At 40.5% G+C, this 17,928-nt stretch overlaps 1 protein-coding gene across 1 annotated transcript in view; it reads left to right on the forward strand.

The window, feature by feature from the left end:
• The window catches only part of ADGRD1 (adhesion G protein-coupled receptor D1), a 477,959-nt gene that overhangs the window by 12,580 nt on the left and 447,451 nt on the right, over window positions 1-17,928 (forward strand). The window contains exons 3-4 of the mRNA XM_036742325.1: window positions 5,978-6,061; window positions 11,471-11,584. Coding sequence (XP_036598220.1) covers window positions 5,978-6,061; window positions 11,471-11,584 — 198 coding nt within the window. The remainder of the gene's footprint in view (window positions 1-5,977; window positions 6,062-11,470; window positions 11,585-17,928) is intronic.

Consider the following 17,928-nt stretch of genomic DNA (forward strand, 5'->3'; position numbering starts at 1 on the left):
TCTTGAGCCCCCACTGGTGTTCTTCCTCCATTGATTATTAGCTGATTTTACTTAGCCATCCAAACCTAAGTAGCTTTTAGGAAGACATACTTAGAGGGGAGGATAAAATTTAGGCCATGTAAAAGCAAAAATATATCAATCAAAATTTATTTAAAAATAAAAAAAGAAAACCTATGGGACATAATCAAGGATAGACTTAGAAAATGGACTGTTCATAAAATTTATGCTTAATATCCAATGTGATAAAAAAATGTTTTAGTAATGAAGATTTAAAGAATTTATGTCAAAGTTTTGTAAATTCAATATCAAATTATGTGAAATAAGTGATTGCAGCAAAGGGAGGACATATTGAATATTTAAAAAAATTTGAACATGCTGAGAAAAAGAAGAAAGTATTTACTGAGGTGTTTCAGTAAGAACAGTTGATCCAATCACTCATCCAAACCTGGGGCACATTCTTCTGCAAGCATATACAGAGTCTGGAGGGAAGTCGCTTAGTTTAGGAAGATTATGTGGCAAGGGCATAAACCCACAGCTCCTGGAAGTCCTTTTGTTGGAAATCCTTTTCCTCCTTTTGTGGACCCATCAGGAAGTTTTCCATAGGTCCTGGGTGGCCCCAAAGCTGCATTCCCTCTGTGTCTAGTTCATCCTTTGCTTTTGATTCAGATGCTGCTCCCTGCTACTGCTGTTCTGGGGACAAAGCTAGGAAACCTGGGGGAAGTCCCTAATCTTCCAACCTTTAGAAGTTCATAAGGTCATCCTCTGGTCAATGGAGGAGGAGATAAGGGCTCTTCTCTGCCCTTCTACCCCAAGTGACTCCTTCTCAGAGGTTCAGTTGGATGGCGAACCCTCAAATACCTGGGTTCTGAACTGGCTTGCTACTTTATATAAAGACCCACAAGCTGTAGATGCATCTCTTAAGCCAATTCCAATACACTTCCTATAGAGCTCATTTAATTTCATCCAATGACTTTCATGTCTTCTAAATTGATTGAAGATTTTTCACATCTCCCTTAATGCCTTTAATTGATTACTTGGTTCAATAGAGATGTTCTCACCTGATTCAGATATCAGGGTTAGAATATTTCATAAGTTTTAAGTGGGATGAGAGTGATTTATTTAGGGATTCAATTGAGCCCCTACCCTTAGGTGACTACACCCGCAAAGAAAGGCAATTATTTTAATGACAACCACTTTTCCTTTCTGGAATGGTTGGAACAGGATGGCCACTGAGCCCCTTCCTAGTATCTCATTTTAATAGTATAGCATATATTAGTATAATAGTAATAATATGTTACCTATGATAATAATACTGCTACTAATTATTATTCAATAACGTTTGAAAAATGTACATCCATTATCTCAATTGCACCTCATAACAACTCTGTGACATCAAGGCTATTATTATCCCTATTTTGCAGATGAAGAAACTGAGTCTCAGAGAGGTTAAATGACTTGTACAGGACTGCACAGCCACATAAGTGTCCGAGGCAGCACTTAGGTGTCCTTGGCTCCAAGGCGAGCCTTCTCTCTGCTCACTATAACCCGATGCATTCTTGCTTGGACAGCGTGGTCTGCATCATTCCGCATTGTTGCTAGAGTGGTGAAGACCAGGGCTCTTATCTGTCTACCCAGGCAAACCCCGCCATCCTTTCATAAAAGGAGAACCTTAAAAACCTGAATTAATCAGGTAATTGTCCATATAGCTATCTGCTGCACGTAGGAGTATGTGTATATGCTTATCGAGGTGAAGAAAGAGGGGACCCTTCTTTTAACACACTCTATGGGACCTCTATGATCAATGCAGGCAGATTACCTTCTGCATCTGGCAAATCTTTGAACGCTCCTGTTTTTTCACCCTCAGGAGACATTTTGTCATACGTCTATTTGCTTACTCTTTTCTAGCATATGTGATCAACCTCATTGTTTCTCAAATCAATCAATCAATCAATCAAAAACATTAATTAAATGCTTGCTATGCGCCTAGCACTGTGCTAGGAAGAAAGGCAAAAATAGGGGCAGCTAGGTGGCGCAGTGAATAGACCACCGACCCTGGAGTTAGGAGGAGCTGAGTTCAAATCTGACCTCAGACACTTGACACATGTACTAGCTGTGTGACCTTGGGCAAGTCACTTAACTCCAATTGCCTTTCCTTCCCCCCTTCCAAAAAAAAAAGGCAAAAATAATTCCTACCCTCAAAGAGGCTTACATTCAAAAGGAAGAGACAACATATAAATAACAAGGTATATGCAAGATAGATGGGCAGCTAGGTGGCACAATGGATGGAGCACCAGACCTGGAGTTAGGAAGACTCATCTTCAGGAGTTCAAATTTGCCTCAGAAACTTACTAGCTGTGTGACCCTGGTCGAGTCACTTCACCCTGTTGGCCTCAGTTCCCTCATCTGTAAAATGAGCTGGAGAAGGAAATGGCAAACCGCTCCAGTATCTCTGCCAAGAAAACCCCAAATGGGGCCACAAAGACTCAGACATGGACAAAAAATGACTAAGCAATGATAACAATAAGATAGATGCAACAGAGATGCAAAGTAATCTCCCAGATGAAGGCATTGTCAGCTGAGGAGACTGGGAAAGGCCCCCTAAATAGTGTGGGATTGGAGCAAGCAAGAGAGACTAAGAGGCAGACCTGAGGGGGGCAAGCATTCCACAGGCATGGAGGACAACTTCCCCCTGGGCTAATTAGGCATTTATGGCAAAAATCTGATGTGCATATTTTGTCTTCACTCATACTGCCATATCTTGGAAAAAGCAGAACAAGTCAGGAGCCTTAACTCCTACCCCCAGGCAGCCTACAGCTGCTCTGCAATTTCCCTTTTTTGTTCTTTTTTCATCTTCTAGTCAACATCTACCAATGTTGGGTAACTGGGAGTCAGGTTGCCACTAGAAAAGAGTGACCGCTCTGACATTTGGCTTTTGTTAGCTTCTCCACCTGGAACTCTGAGTGACCCTGCTGGAACTGGGAAAGATGTTTAGGGAAATCGGCTCACCTTTATTCTCTCAAGAGTTGATTTTATGAAAGAGAAGGCTCTGAAGGCAGAGCATCTATTCATTGTAGAACTTATATTGTTTTTTCAGATGTTGCTTTCAGGATGAAATTGGAGAAGTGGGAAAAGAGTCAAGAGTTGTTTATATATATATACATATATATATATATATACACACACATATATATTTCTGCTCAGAATGAATGCTATCTTAGCAAGGGACTAAAAGGAAGTCAGTATGACATGGTGGATAGAGGGAGGGGTTCAGAATCAGGAGAACCTGGTCCTGTGTCTGACACATACTAGCCAAATGACCAAGGGAAAGTCACTTAACCTCTTAATGACAAGGAGAACTTTGAAATTTTAAGTTACAGATGAGTGGTTGATCTGTGTCAGCAGAGGGGGACGTTCCATACCAGGAGTTCCCTCCATTACTGCAATGGATCTATTGTTTCATTTTTTGTGGTTATTCTCTCCAACAATGCAGTTTGTGATAATACTTGCCTGCCCATCCTACGTGACTATTGTTCATGCCCTCCTATAAATTCACTGTCACCTGATGTACTACGAGGTCTTGCTTGGTTATGAATAAAGTACTTGGACTGTCCACCTCTTATCTCTCATTCTTGATACTTGTCCAGTTCCCTTTTTTTCCCTCCTAGCCAGGCATTTCTTTGATGATTTCCTTTACACTGCTTCTCCTGGGCATTTTCTTACTTGTGAAATGCTGCTACCTGTTCATGCCCACCATGCACCTGTCCATTGCCCCCAGGGTGATCCACAGCTTCGATTCTTTGGACACCATGGTGTCCCATGACTTATAGTCCTATAAAAGCATTGTAAGAGCATTGGCATTAAAAAGACAGACCTTTGTTTCAAGGAGTAGCCTGGGGTCATGGAAAGAACTTTGTAATTTCCCAAAGGCAATCTAGCCTATACCATGAAATCAAAGGTCTGGACTGAAAAATTAAAAAGAAAAAAAAAGATGTTAGTGGAAGCAATGGTAAAGCTATAGATCACTTATTTGTTTGCTTTTATATGTTGAAGTCTCTGTAGAACATTACAGGGGTAGGATAATTGTATCCACAGGACACCAAATACATCGTTGTACTATTTTTTTAGAGATTGGCCTCAATGTTAACCTTTGCTATAACCAGCTTGCCTCGTAGAACTACTTCAACTTGCATTGAGGCTACGTCTACAATCAGACAACTGCAAACTGAAGAAACATGACTCAATTATCTGAATAGATTGCAAATGTTTGACATCATGAGCTCATAGACATAGAGCTAGAAGGGATTTTAGAATCTACTGAGTCTGACCTATTCGTTTTCCCGATAAGAAAACAGGCTGACGGAGAAGTCACCTGCTTAAAGTCACAAGGCTAGTAAGTAGCAGAGGAAGGATTGGAACTCAGTTCTTCCCGACTCCAAGTCCAGCACTCTGTCCCTTACCTAGATGTAGGCACACTCTACCAGATCCATTCTTCTGTCCCTGGAATACAACCACGACTAACGTTGGGGCATTTGGGGCTTTGTCCCACCCAAGGTGCTGAATTCTGAGGGTATTGACTCCACTGAGAGACTTAGAGTCTTCCAGCAGCCTGGAAACAACAGAGCTTAGAATCTGGATGGCAATAACAGCAGTAACAGCCAGCATTTATGGAATGCTTGAAGGTTTACATGGTACTTTTCCTGTATTAACTCATTTGATTCTCCCAGGTTCCAGCTAAAATTCCACCTTCCACAAGAAGCTGTTTCTGATTGGTCTTTAATGCTAGTACCTTCCCTCTGTTGATTATGTCCAGTTTATCCTGTATATAACTTGTTTGTATGCGGTTTGTATATTTGCTCCCCGATTAGGTTGGGAGCTCCTTGAGGGCAGGGACTGCTTTTTGCCTTTCTTTGCATCCTCAGTATCACTTAATAGATGTTTATTGACTGACTGAGAAAAAATAGGAAGCTTCCACATGGTAGACTGGAATGAAATGCCTCCTTTGCTGTGCCCTCCTTCTCCAATTTATGTTTCAAGCTAGTTGGTCTAAAAGGGTCTGTTGTATTTCCCCACGCACAAAATTCCTAGTTTTATCTCTGTTTGGCTAAGTGAAACAATATAGACATTGTCTACATGCGTTCTAACCTTTAGACCCCATCATTTCTTATTAGTCTAAAAACTTATTTATCTTCTGTCTTTATCAGAATTAAAGAATCTTTGAGATGGAATGGGAGGCAACAATGGATAGGGAGTACGGTTCAGGTCCCTCGTCGGATACGAGCTGTGACCCTGGGCAAGCCATTTAATCTTTTTTCACCCTCAGTTTCCTCATCTGTAAAAATGAGGCAGTTAGACCTGATCAATCAATGTTTATTAAGCACCTACTGTGTGCCAGGTGCTGTGCTAAGCACTGGGGATACAAAAAGAGGCAAAAGACAGTCCCTGCCCTCAAGGAGCTTATGATCTAACGAGGAAGACTACATGCTAATAAACACAAAGTAAACCTTTCAATGTTAAATTTATGATCTTAGTATCCTATGGCCACAGTGGTCACCTAGTACAACCTGTACCTGTAAAACGAACACACATAATGTACCTTATAAGTGACCATATAGAGCTTTTTCTACATATATGTTTATATACTGTATATAGGTATGTATTTCTATACATTTCTCTACATACATGTGTATATGTATGTGTGTTTTTCTCCTCACCCAAAGTTCGCTTAAAGACCTCCAGTGAGTTGGGACCCATCATCTCCAAAGCATCCCAGTCTACTTTGAGATAGTTCTAATTGTTAGCCAATTTTTCCTGACATCCAGCCTAAGCTTGCCTCTCTGCTGCTTCCCCTGGCTTGACTGTTGGTTCTGTGCTCTGGGGCCATGCAGCAGAAAGCTAATCCTTCTTCCACGTGATAGCCCTTCAAGTACGTGAAGACAGCTCTCCTAATGGTCTGTGTTTGTTTATTTTTCTTTGTAAGGGTTCGAGGTGTTAGCATCCGCTTCTCATTATTGGCCACTGGACACCGTGGATGGAATTCATGAATTTCAGGATACAACAAGAGGTAGACCCAGGGGATCACAGGGGGCCCTTGGCAATGGACATAAACCTAAGAATGTGTCACTGTCAGTAAGTTGAAAGGGAATAGGACAAACAGAAGTGAATGGTATTTGCTTTGAAGCCACGGTAGTAGGTATGGATTTGCCAACAAATATTTTGGCATCCCTCCACTTCTCCACTCTTCCCCCTTCCCCCCATAATTTTGCATTTCAGAGACATTTTAATAGCATTTTCAGACATTTTATGACCCAAAGACTAAGAGTTTCAAATACTTCAGAATCTCATTAAAATCTTTCTTTGCCTACAGCTGCAAAAAAAGTCATCCAAGATTTCACATTGATGTCTCCATTGAAAAGCCTTGTCTTATATTTCCTTATTTAGGCAGAAGTATCTTATTGTAGGTGTCTGCCCAAATGGAGACTAAACAACTCCATTGCCAAAACACTGACCACATTATTAAGTTCAGTGATGTCTCAAATAACCCTCCTTAAGTCCTTCTCAGGTGTTCTTTGTCACCCAGGGAAGCCATTTCCCCATCGACCAATCCCCTTCTCCAGCCCTGAAATAAAAGATTCCTGTCCTTTTCCCCTCACACACACCCTAAATCCCTCCCAGCATATGAAGTGTGCTGAAGTTATGGTCACAGCTTTATTCAGATGTTGTAAAAAGAGATTAAAATTTAATTTAAAATATTAAAAATTCACTCTCACTCCATTCCAAAAAGCCCAACATTACTTTGAATTTTTATCCTCTTTTATAAGGATAATTTTGAATGGAAAGCATTTTTTTTGATGTGCTATTCTTTTTTGGAATAAAGTTCATTGACAGTTCCCTCATAAATACATTAAACATTTGGGCTACTGTGTAAACCTAGGATTGCGTTGTATTTCTGCCTTGACTTTCTGACAGATTTGATCTATTTCTAGTGAAATGGATTTTTTTCCTGTTTTTTTTTCTTTTTTGTTGGAGCTGGAGAGGCACAATATTGCTGAATCCTGGGTTTTCTACACTAGCAAACTTCCATTTTCTCCTGGTGTGCTATTTTGTTCCATTCAAAATCTCTGAATCTTCCTTTCTAGTTCAGCTAGCATTTTAAAAATCTCCTTCCTCGAACCTATAGAGAAGGGGGTGCAGCTCCGTCAAATTCTAGGGGCTCTGTTAATCTTAGTGCTAGTAGCTGGAAGAGGGACTTTAAGTGAACAATATGGCAGAATGAACCATAATGGTCACTTCCCCATGATGATTTTCTCCACATTCTCTACTTAGAAGGCAGTAATGAAGGTCCTGCTTGAAAAACCATCAAGTGACTGCATGTCTTTGGCCATGGCATTTCTCCAAAATATTTTGCATTGTAGAAATAAAAAGGTCTCCTTGGACTCTGTGGTATGTGGCCAGCTCAGGTCACAGTAAATGATTCCCCATCTTACATTCTATTTTTCTTCAAATGGTCTCATTAAGGAACCCAGAGGGAAAATGTCATACAAAATTGAAAGGCATTATTGAAGTAATCCTTTGTCCATCACACAGTAGCAGAAGATATTTCAAACCTATATGTAAATATTCTTGGGTATATGGTTTCCTCCCTACCCAACCTTTACTTCATTAATTCAATCTACAAAATTTGATTTTTTTGACTCCTAAATGTGCCTTTACAATGTGGCTTATTACACAGATTCTGTATTTATTCTCTGGATAAATTATGTCCTCTCTGTCCAAACATATCAACTACATAGTAAAACTTGACCTAACATGGTTGATCTATAAGGTGGGTGTCAAGACTAGCACACCTGGGTTACAAACAGTTTTTCTGCATTTATTTTTTTGGAGGAGGGAGGGAGAAGCCTAATTTTTCAAACAGCCATTGCTTCCATAATCCTGTTGTGTTAGAATACTTCAGTTTGCTCCCAAATCCTTGAAGCAGAGAAGTTGTAATCCATCACTGTGTTTTGCTATAGGGAAGATGTCAGTTGGCTAAAAACCATGCTGTAAGCATGCAGAAAGCTCTGTTTTTTTGTTGTGGTCCAGTCTCTTGTTTTGTCCATTTGTCATAATATCATGTGAATGTTTTCATCCCATATTTCTGTTCCATAAGTCATCATAACATCATGATTACCTAATTCTTTTTTTAAGCCATTGTGTTGCTGAATTTAATTTCATACCTCTCAACTATTTAATTTTATAGGGAGCTAGTACCAACAAATTGGATCCCCTTTCTCATAACACCAGCTATGATTGATAAATCCAGGAACGATGATAGCCTGGCTTTGGAAATGGATTTGTCATGGTGTTATTGATGATGATTATACATTGTTGGTGTTACTGATAATGTTATTTATCCATTTTCCCCAAGAATAAATAAAAGGGGTGATGGAAGCTGTGGTGGGGATGGGGGAATTTGGGAAGAAAATGGCCCCCATTTTTTCAAGGGAAATGACTACTCCCCAATATGTTTATTCCTTGCTATGTTGAGAGATATGGTTGGTTCTGTTTGATTCTGTGTTTGACTCATCTGTTCTGCCTTTTTTTTGTTGTCTCACCCAGCATTAAGAAACCACAACTTCACTGTGCTTACCTCCCATAATTCTACCTTTGTATATACCAATGACTCTGCCTACTCTAACTTCTCTGCAACCGTAGGTGAGGACTTAAATATTTTTGTGCTGCATTTGTCAAGCTTGGACCTGCGATTTATTTGAAGGCCAATCTGATTTCTGATTTGAATTTAGTTGCCCCCTTCTAGGATGTCAGGGAAGTAAATGTCCCAGGGAATAGTAAAAACCTATAAAGAGCACTACAGAAAATAAGAATGAGAAATTGTGAATTGGGGTCAAAATTATTTGAATTGTTGTTGGCTAAAACATAGGAGTTTTTACCCTTGTTTTGAGTCATGGACCCTTTTGGCAGTCTGGTGAAACCTATGGGCTCCTTATTAGAAGCGTGTTTCTAAATAATTGAAGGAAATGATAAACTTCATTTTCAGCTTAGTGAAAATAAAGATGCGATTTCTCCATTCCTTGCCCCCCACCTAAGTTCAGAGACCCCCTGACATCTCAGACACAGAACCCTTGGGGGATCTGTGAACCCTAGGTTAAGAAGCCCTGCTGTGGCACATCAAAGAGGATGTAAATTATCTTCTGTTAAGTCAACAAGCATTTATTAAGCACCTACTGTGTGCCAGACACTGTGCTAAGCACCAGGGCTACAAAAAAAGGGCAAAAGACAGTCTGCTCTCAAGTTGCTGACAGTCTAGTGGGGGAATTCAACATGTAAGAAGCTATGAAAAAACATGATATCTAGAGGATAAATTAGAGATGACCAAAGAGGGAAAGTCCTCCTGAATTACTGGAGATCAGGAAAGGCTTCTTATAGAAGGTGGGATTGTAGCTGAGACTTGAAGGAAGCCAGAGAAGCCAGGGGTTGGAGGTCGGGAGGGAGACGGCTCCACGCTTGGGGGAAGCCAGAGAAAATGTCCAGAGTAGTTTGTAAGGTGGAGTACAGCGAGGAGGCCATAGTCACTGGACAGTGAGGGGTGTTAAGTGTAGGAAGACTGGAATGTTGAGGGGGGAGGGTAGTTCATGAAGGGCTTTAAAAGCCAGAGGATTTTATATTTGATCCTAGAGGTGATAATAAACACCTGTTGACTTGACTTCGGAGTTATGGTGCCTACAGAGGGTCTCAAGATTCCCCCCAAGTGGCTGGTTTTCAGATGAAAGGAATAGAAAACAGAACAAAACAAAACCCCAAACCAGATACAAAATCAGTCCTTTTGTAAAATGAATGTACCCAAGTCCTCTCCATTGCCTATATATTTTGGGGGCTAAAAATTGTGCTTTTTTATTTCATTGGAAATCTCTCTTGTGATAGGCCTCTGTAAGTCCATCACATGTAATTAAGACTAAATGAAATGTCAGTAAGTACTTTGTGAAGCTCAAAGCATTGCATAAATGTCAGGGGTTATTTATTATTATGATCATCATCATTATTATTAATAGCAGCAGCAGCAACAATAATAACCATAAAGGAAAGTTTTCTAAATTTGACCTCACACAAATGTTAAAACTTCCTCACTTCTGGACCTGGAATCCTATTAAAATTCCCACAAGTAGGTCTTTAAAACATTTTCTTCCTGGATGCTAGTAACATTAATGATTATTAAAAAAAAAGTACCTTCCCTCAAGGAGCCTTAAACTAGATCACGAAATGATCCGGAGGCAATGTGGCATAGTAGAGTGTTGTACTTGGAATAAGAAAGATCTGGCTTTCAATCCTACCTTAGATGCTTACTTGAATACTGTGACTCTCTCTGTGCCTTAGCTTCTTCATCGGTAAAATGAAGGGCTGGGATTCAGTGGACTTCTAAGGTCCCAACCAGCTCAAATCTATGATCCTATGATCCTATGATCTCAATGCATTTTGGGATCCAGAACAATCTGGTTGGGTTGTCAACGTGGCCTAGATTGACTGGGGAAATGACTTGCTAGGTCTTCCCTTAACTTTGTACTATGTAGATTCTCTACCTTTGCCCCTCCCCTCAGAAAATAAAAAAAAAATTCTCCCTTGAAAAATAAGTTAAATGGAGTATGCATGATGATCCCTGAGCAGAGATGCCTTGAGAGTCAATCATCATCCTGCTTCTGTTGGCTGGAGAAAACTGGTGAGTTGAATCGGATGACAATGTCGATGATGATGATGATGATGATGATGATGATGGAGGAGGAGGCTTAGAGAGGGATAATCGAAAGATGGGCATGGGTGCTTCAAGGTCAGTGGATACGTAGTTGAGTAGCTCACGTGGTACAGATGTGTTGACAATTAGGAAACTATAAACTATGAATGACACTCAATTTTTATAGTCTCTTATCTCCTCCATAAACCATTTGTGTCAGGCCCCCATTATCAGTTATGTTAATATGGGCTCTGGGAATTAAATCGAATTAGTTTGGCTTTATAAGGACAACAGGAAGTACGAAACAGGAAGATGAAACTGTTTAGATTGGTAATTGGCTGGCTTATTGAGTCATGGATTATTTAAGTCCTCCTTGAGTGGATTTTATTTTTTAAAAAGATTATTTCAAAATTTGGGAATTGGGGACCCTTAATGGGAGCCCAGAAGGAGATAGAATTTAGGATTAGTAATTTTAAATTCTAGTTTGAACCTAAATATTACCCTTGTAAAATTAAGCAAAGTGTGGAGGTGGGAAAAGGAAGACCCTAAAGTAATTTCTCTAGCAATAAAGCATAGATAAGGCTCAGGTCAGTGGCTTAGATCTCCATTGGGAGCTCAGGGAATAGCCACTAGTGAGAAATACCATCAAAAACACTTTAGTTACTTACATACCTGACTCACATCCTTGGAAGGTTTTAGCTCACAGGATGATTAAAGGATGATTCTGTCGTTTTTTCCCTCGCCTAGACATCGTAGAAGGAAAAGTCAATAAAGGCATTTACCTCCGAGAGAAGAGAGGAGTGACGTTACTGTATTACAAAGCCTCTTGCATTAGCAACCCAACGCGGTGCGATCCTGAAGGTAAGTGATGGGATCCTTTCTGATGTTTTGAAAACGCGACCTCTTAGGCTCCTTCTAACTCTAACTTTCATCTGTTAAATGCACATTTATGGAGCGGGCACCATGCTGATGTTGGAGATCTAAAGATCAACATGGAACAAAAGTCTTGCTGTCAAGTAGCTTATGTTGTCCTGGGTAGGGGCTGGTGGAGGAACAATTTATGCACATGCCAATCAACACAAAATACAAAGTAATGCTGGCATTTGTAGAGGGCTTTAAGAATTGCAAAGTACTTCACCTATGTTAACTCATTTGATCCTTGTAATAACCCTGGGAAGTAGGTGCTGTTGTTATCCATATTGTACAGAAGAGGAAAATGATGCTGAGAGAGGTTAAACCGTTCCCCAGGGTCACATAACTGGTAAGTGTCCGAGGCAGGATTTGAACTTGGATCTTCCTGACTCTGAGTCCAGTACGCTGCTACTGAGATGGGGGTGGGGAGATAAATAACTAGGGCGGAAGCAGAAAAAGCCTTTTGTAAGAAATGGCATGTGATTTGTTCCTTGAAGTGAGCTAGGAATGGCCAGAGATAAAGGAAGAAGGAGAATATTCTATTCATGGGGTGTACAAAGTTCCGGAGGTGGGATGTGAATGTCACATATAGGAAACGACAAATAGCTCAGATTGCACGTAGAGTGAATGATCAGGAGTAATGAATTTGGTTTGGAGTTTGAATTGTCCATAGGCCATCCAGTTAGAAATATCTACTAGCCAGTTAGTGATTTGGGACCAGATCTCAGTACAAAGACTAGGACTGGACACATAGTTCTAGGAGTCATCTGCAGAGAGATGACATTTGAGCCTCTTGGAGCTGATGCTGAGTTAGAGGGTTTATGAAGTGAAGAGGGCCTGGGACCAACACTCGGAAGACACCCACAGTTAACAGACTAGACAAGGAAGAGTGAGAGGGAGCAGCCAAGGAGGGAGGAGGAGATCCAGAGGAAAGCAGTAGCATGAAAATCCAGGGAGGACTGAGTAAGGATCCAGGAGAATGAGGGAAGGGGAATGGGCAGCAGTGTCACGTTTTGTAGGGCATTCAAAAAGGAGGATGACTAAGAAAAAGTCAGTGGACTTAGGAACAAGCATAGATGGCTTTTTCCAGGCATTTGACTACAAAACGGAAGAAATATGTAAGATGATAGCTAAAGGCTATGGAAGAGTTAAGTGAAGGATTTTTAAGGATGGGAAAGACAACCTGGGTATGTGTGTATGTGTTTATATATATATATATACATACACATATAAATATATATGTACGCGTGTGTGTGTGTTTTAGAGCAGCAAAGAAGGAAGCAGTAAATAGGGAGAGAATAAAGCTTTGTGTATGTGTGTGTGTGAGTGTGTGTCTGTGTGTGTGTGTGTGAGAGAGAGAGACAGAGAGACAGAGAGAGAGAGAGAGACAGAGAGAGAGAGAGACAGAGAGAGAGAGAGAGAGAGAGAGAGAGAGAGAGAGAGAGAGAGAGAGATTGAAAATGGGATCAAAGGTCACAAAGACAGAGGCTGGCCCTGGAGAAAAGGGTTTCTTTATCAGAGACTAAAGCAAAGGAGGAAAGAATGCATAATGATTTAAATGGATTTTTGAGATTAGAGGATCATAAATTTGGACCTGGAAGGGACCTCAGAGGTCAGGCAGATGGGGTAGAATAGGTGAGAGAGGGAGCTCTTTAACCTTGGAATATGTAACTTGGCCCCTTCCTGGATTCTGTTGAGCTTAGGACAGAGCAAAGCTAGTTTGCATCTCCCTATATCTCCAATCCATAGTGGACATAGATGGCTCATTAGTATGGCTGGGAATAAAAACAAGGCAACAAGCATTAGCCCATGGATAATCCATCAAGTGAATAATTGAGAATTACTCTTTTTCTTCAGAAAAGAAATCAGGCTTCTGGTACTCAGATTCTGGGAGGAGGGGAGGACACGACACGCCAAATTGAAAACCCAACGGAGAATTGTTCTTCCACCTTTGAGCCAAGCTCCCTCCTGTCTATTTAGTTTTGGCTTGAAATGACTTCCTATATCTAGGAAAAAGGATTTTAAAGAAAGCCTTCTATGAAGGTTCCAAAGGCTTTTTGGCTATCACATGGCTTTATCAAAACAACATGGTGATGAGTTAATTGTAAATGATTCAGAGAGACATATGGATTACATTTCAATCAAAATAAACAAAAGCTTTCTAATTCAGCGGGAAAGTACTTGAGAAAACATGTTTTGGGCTTTGATGAAACCAAAAGGCTTTGGAAAACTGTTTTGAGGGCCCAAAAACATGGCCAGGTTTACACTTGCCTGATTCAAGCTGTTCCTGAGTTTAAAAAATATCATAAACAGGCTTTGCTTGTCTATGCCTCCAAATTAAAAACAAATCAGAGGTCAGAGGATGATTGGATCACAGATTTGGAGATGGAAGGCATCTTAGGGGTCATCTAGATGGGCACCTTCATTTCACAGATGAAGGTACTGAGACTGAAAAAGGTCATAACATCATAAGAGTATAAATCTTCAGCTGGAAGGGACCAGAGAGGTCACCTAGTCCTCAACACTTTCTCTTTACAGGGGAGGAAACTGAGACCCAAAGAAATTAAGAAACCTACCCAATGTCATGTAGTTAATGAGCATCAAAACTGAGAGTTCAGAGAGGATGGATTGGAGGACATAGGCACCAATGCTGCCTAGTCTCAAAGAGTCAGCGTAATGTTTTCTATACTTCTAATGTAGGGAGGTCAGAGAGGTCTCTGAAACTGGGGGCTTTACCAAATGAATGGACCCTTCTTGGGCAATGAGAGAGCCTGCTGTAGCCAGTGTTCCTAGGGGAACATGAGGGATTATGGGTCATGCAATCATAATCACAACATGTAGAGTTGGAAGGGACCTCAGCTGGCCATCTAGTCTAACCTGTGTTAGTGTTTGGTTGTTTCAGTTGTGTCTGACTCTTTGTGACCTCTTTTGGGATTTTATAGGCAAAGATACTAGAGTTGTTTGCTATTTCCTTCTCCAAGGCCAACAGGGTGAAGTGACTTGCCCAGGCTTACATAGCACCACCTAGCTCTCCTAGTCTAGCAAGAATTCCCTCTAATGCAGTGACTGACAATGATATATGAGTACAAGGTACAAAACAAGTACAAGTATACAAAACAAGGTACTTTTGTATACAGTCTTTCACTGGATTTTTATAGCAACTCAGTAAGATGTAATAAGTGTGACAGTTTTTGTCTCCATTTCTACAGATGAAGAAATTGGGACCGAGAGGGGTTGAGAAACTTGTGCAAGGCTACATAGCTAGTGTCTTAGGTGGTATTTGAAGCCTTTGCATAGAGACTTCCAGTGACAGGGAAACCATGACATCCTGAGGCCATTCCACTCTTAGAGGGCATGAATTCTTCTTCTTCTCCTTCTTCTTCTTCTTCTTCTTCTTCTTCTTCTTCTTCTTCTTCTTCTTCTTCTTCTTCTTCTTCTTCTTCTTCTTCTTCTTCTTCTTCTTCTTCTTCTTCTTCTTCTCCTCCTCCTCCTCTTTCTTCTTCTTCTTCTTCTTCTTCTTCTTCTTCTTCTTCTTCTTCTTCTTCTTCTTCTTCTTCTTCTTCTTCTTCTTCCTCTTCCTCTTTTTCCTCCTCCTCCTCCTCTTCTTCCTCTCCTCCTCCTCCTCTTTCTCCTCCTCCTCCTCCTCTGTCACACAGCTAGTAAATGTCTGAGGCTGGTTTAGAGCTCAGTCTTCCTGACTCCAGGACTGGTGCTCTATCCACTGCACCACCTAGCTGCCCCTGGGAGCATTAATTCTTAACAAGTTTTCCTTACTTCAAGACTAAATTCACCTCTTTGCGATTCTCACTTATCAGTTCTTCTTTTCTGAACTCTAGGAAAAGTAGGGAAAGTCTGATCCTTCTTTTCTATAATAAGCCTTCAAACACTAGAAAATAGCTATTGTGTCTTCCCTGGATCTTTTCTTTGGGCTTCAACTTTCCCAGTTGAGGGAGAACTGGGGAACATTTCCAGTTCCTTCAACTACTATCCCTCATATAGCACCAACCCAAGGCCATTGGTCAATCAATTGTCTCTCTCTGGGCATTCTAGCTTGTCAATATCCTTCCTAAAATGTGTATATGACAATTTGGATATATTCTGATCAGAGTAGAAAATAGCAGGATGCTGACTTCCCTAGTCTTGGGCACTCTGCCTGTTTTTCTGTACCCCAAGATGGCCTTTGTTTTCTTGGCGGCCACATCACACTGGTGACCCATATTGAGCCTGTAGTCCACACATGGATCACTTGGAAGTTCAAATCAACAGAAAATTAAAATATAATATTCTATTTATAGCTACAAACCTTTTTATTATCAAACAATCGATTGGAGCCAATAATAGGGTCCAAACTTGGATACCTTGAGTTTTTCACCCTATGATAGAGAATGACATGTGGTTAGGACAGCCCCAGAGAAATAGAACAGGAGAAGGAAGGGTGAAATCTTTAGACAATTTAGAGACAATGTTGTATGATGGAAAAACTTAAAATCATAGGCTTGAGACTTAGAAGGGACATTTGAGATGAACCATGAGGGTGTTCCAGTGTCCTTGATCTGAGTCTCACTACTGCAGGATGTACTCATAAATGCCATTTGTCACCTATGTTTTCTCTCTCGGAGCAGCCTCTCTCTAGTCTAATCCCTATATTTTACAGATGTGGAAACTGAGGCCTGGAAAAACCCATTTACTCTGGATGCTTCTTTTATATACATATTAACACTCTAGGCAATACTTCTTTAAAAATATAAGTTGCAAAGAGCTCCCTTACCTATGTTGGTGGAAGGAGCTTCATACATCAGTGAAAATCATAGTCCAGTCTGTATCCCTTTGTCAATGAATGTTTCCTATTCATTAGATTGTAAACTCCTTGAAGACGGGAACTATTTTTGCTTTTTCTTTGTATACCCAGTACTTAGCACAATGTCTGCCACATAGCCCTAAATACATGCTTGTTGATTGTTTGATGAAGGGAGTAGTACAACCTGGAGGAGAGCGTGGGACCTCTGACCCCAAGTCAAGCATACTTTTCCACATGACCTGGTACACAAGTCAGGACTGTTTTGTATTTGATTTTTGCTAGTTAGCTGGAGGCATGCCCAAGATTAGAGAAATGGCCCCACCATGAGCTCAGACCCCTAAGGATTACTGTGCCCTCCCCACCCTTTTTTATAGACTAACTTTGCATAAGACCCATGAACTGGGGTAGTTTAGGGTGAGGAAAGCCATTCTTTAATTAGTCCCTGCAGTTCAAATCTTCTTTCATGTAAGAGTCATAGTTTTACTCCCTGTTTATGCAAAGTGAAAGCTATAAGGGAAAATACCCTCTATAAAACATCTCTCCCCTAGAAGCTAGGAGAACTTCCAGTCTCCATGACAGAAACACTATGTACATTTGAAAAAGAATTCAGGGTTGCAGATGAGCCATTCTCTCACTATTCCATTTCAACCACCAAATCCCAGGCATCCACTTTTGCATCCAAGGACAGGGAATTATCTTTGGGATAGGAAGACTTTTTCTTTTCTTTTTTTGTAATTGTCCTATACTCTTTTTATTTCTCCAAAGTTTTGCTTCTCTGAGAGCTCAAACAACACTTTCCCCTTAAGTGGTCCTAGCCTTCATCTTGAAACCCCAGTGAAATCCAATCTGTATGTCCCTGGTTTATTTACACTTAACTCATCAAAATGGTGTTGTGTAAGGCAGAGGTATCTGCATCATTGAGTGGAGCAATCAGATTAATGTAATTTGGAAATATTTAACAAAATAAATACAAATACAATAGAACATAGATAATGTTAATATGTGGTTTTTTAAGTCTATATGTGGCAGGCAGGGATCCTGATATATGGTTAAATGGCCTCCATTTCTATTTGAGTATGACACCACTGGTATAAGGCATATTAGATGCCCAAGGAGATCAATTTGACCCTTTTTAAAGTTTTTTTTTTAATGGATGGAAGTGGGCTTTCAAATAGGATGTCCACCTAGCTTTAGAGTTCAGCTCCAGAGTTGATCTTGCCCAACCCACTTTTTGTAATCTCAAATCTCCCCTGGATAGATTTGCACTTAAATTTAGGTGTAAATTGGATACTCTTGGGCAAAATGTAATTCAGTTAGCTCCTGCTTTTATACCTTCATTTGTCTTCCCTCTGATTGGCCTGACAGTACATCATTTGGACCTCCCCTGTCAATCATAAGGCAGTCCTGATTGGTGGACATGTTAATGAGGAGGTGGGCTACGAGTTCTCAGCTCCATTGTTGGGAGTGGGCAGCAAGGATATCCTTTGGGAAGGGT

Source organism: Trichosurus vulpecula, chromosome 1 (genome assembly GCF_011100635.1).
Source record: "Trichosurus vulpecula isolate mTriVul1 chromosome 1, mTriVul1.pri, whole genome shotgun sequence".
NCBI classification, from domain to species: domain Eukaryota; kingdom Metazoa; phylum Chordata; class Mammalia; order Diprotodontia; family Phalangeridae; genus Trichosurus; species Trichosurus vulpecula.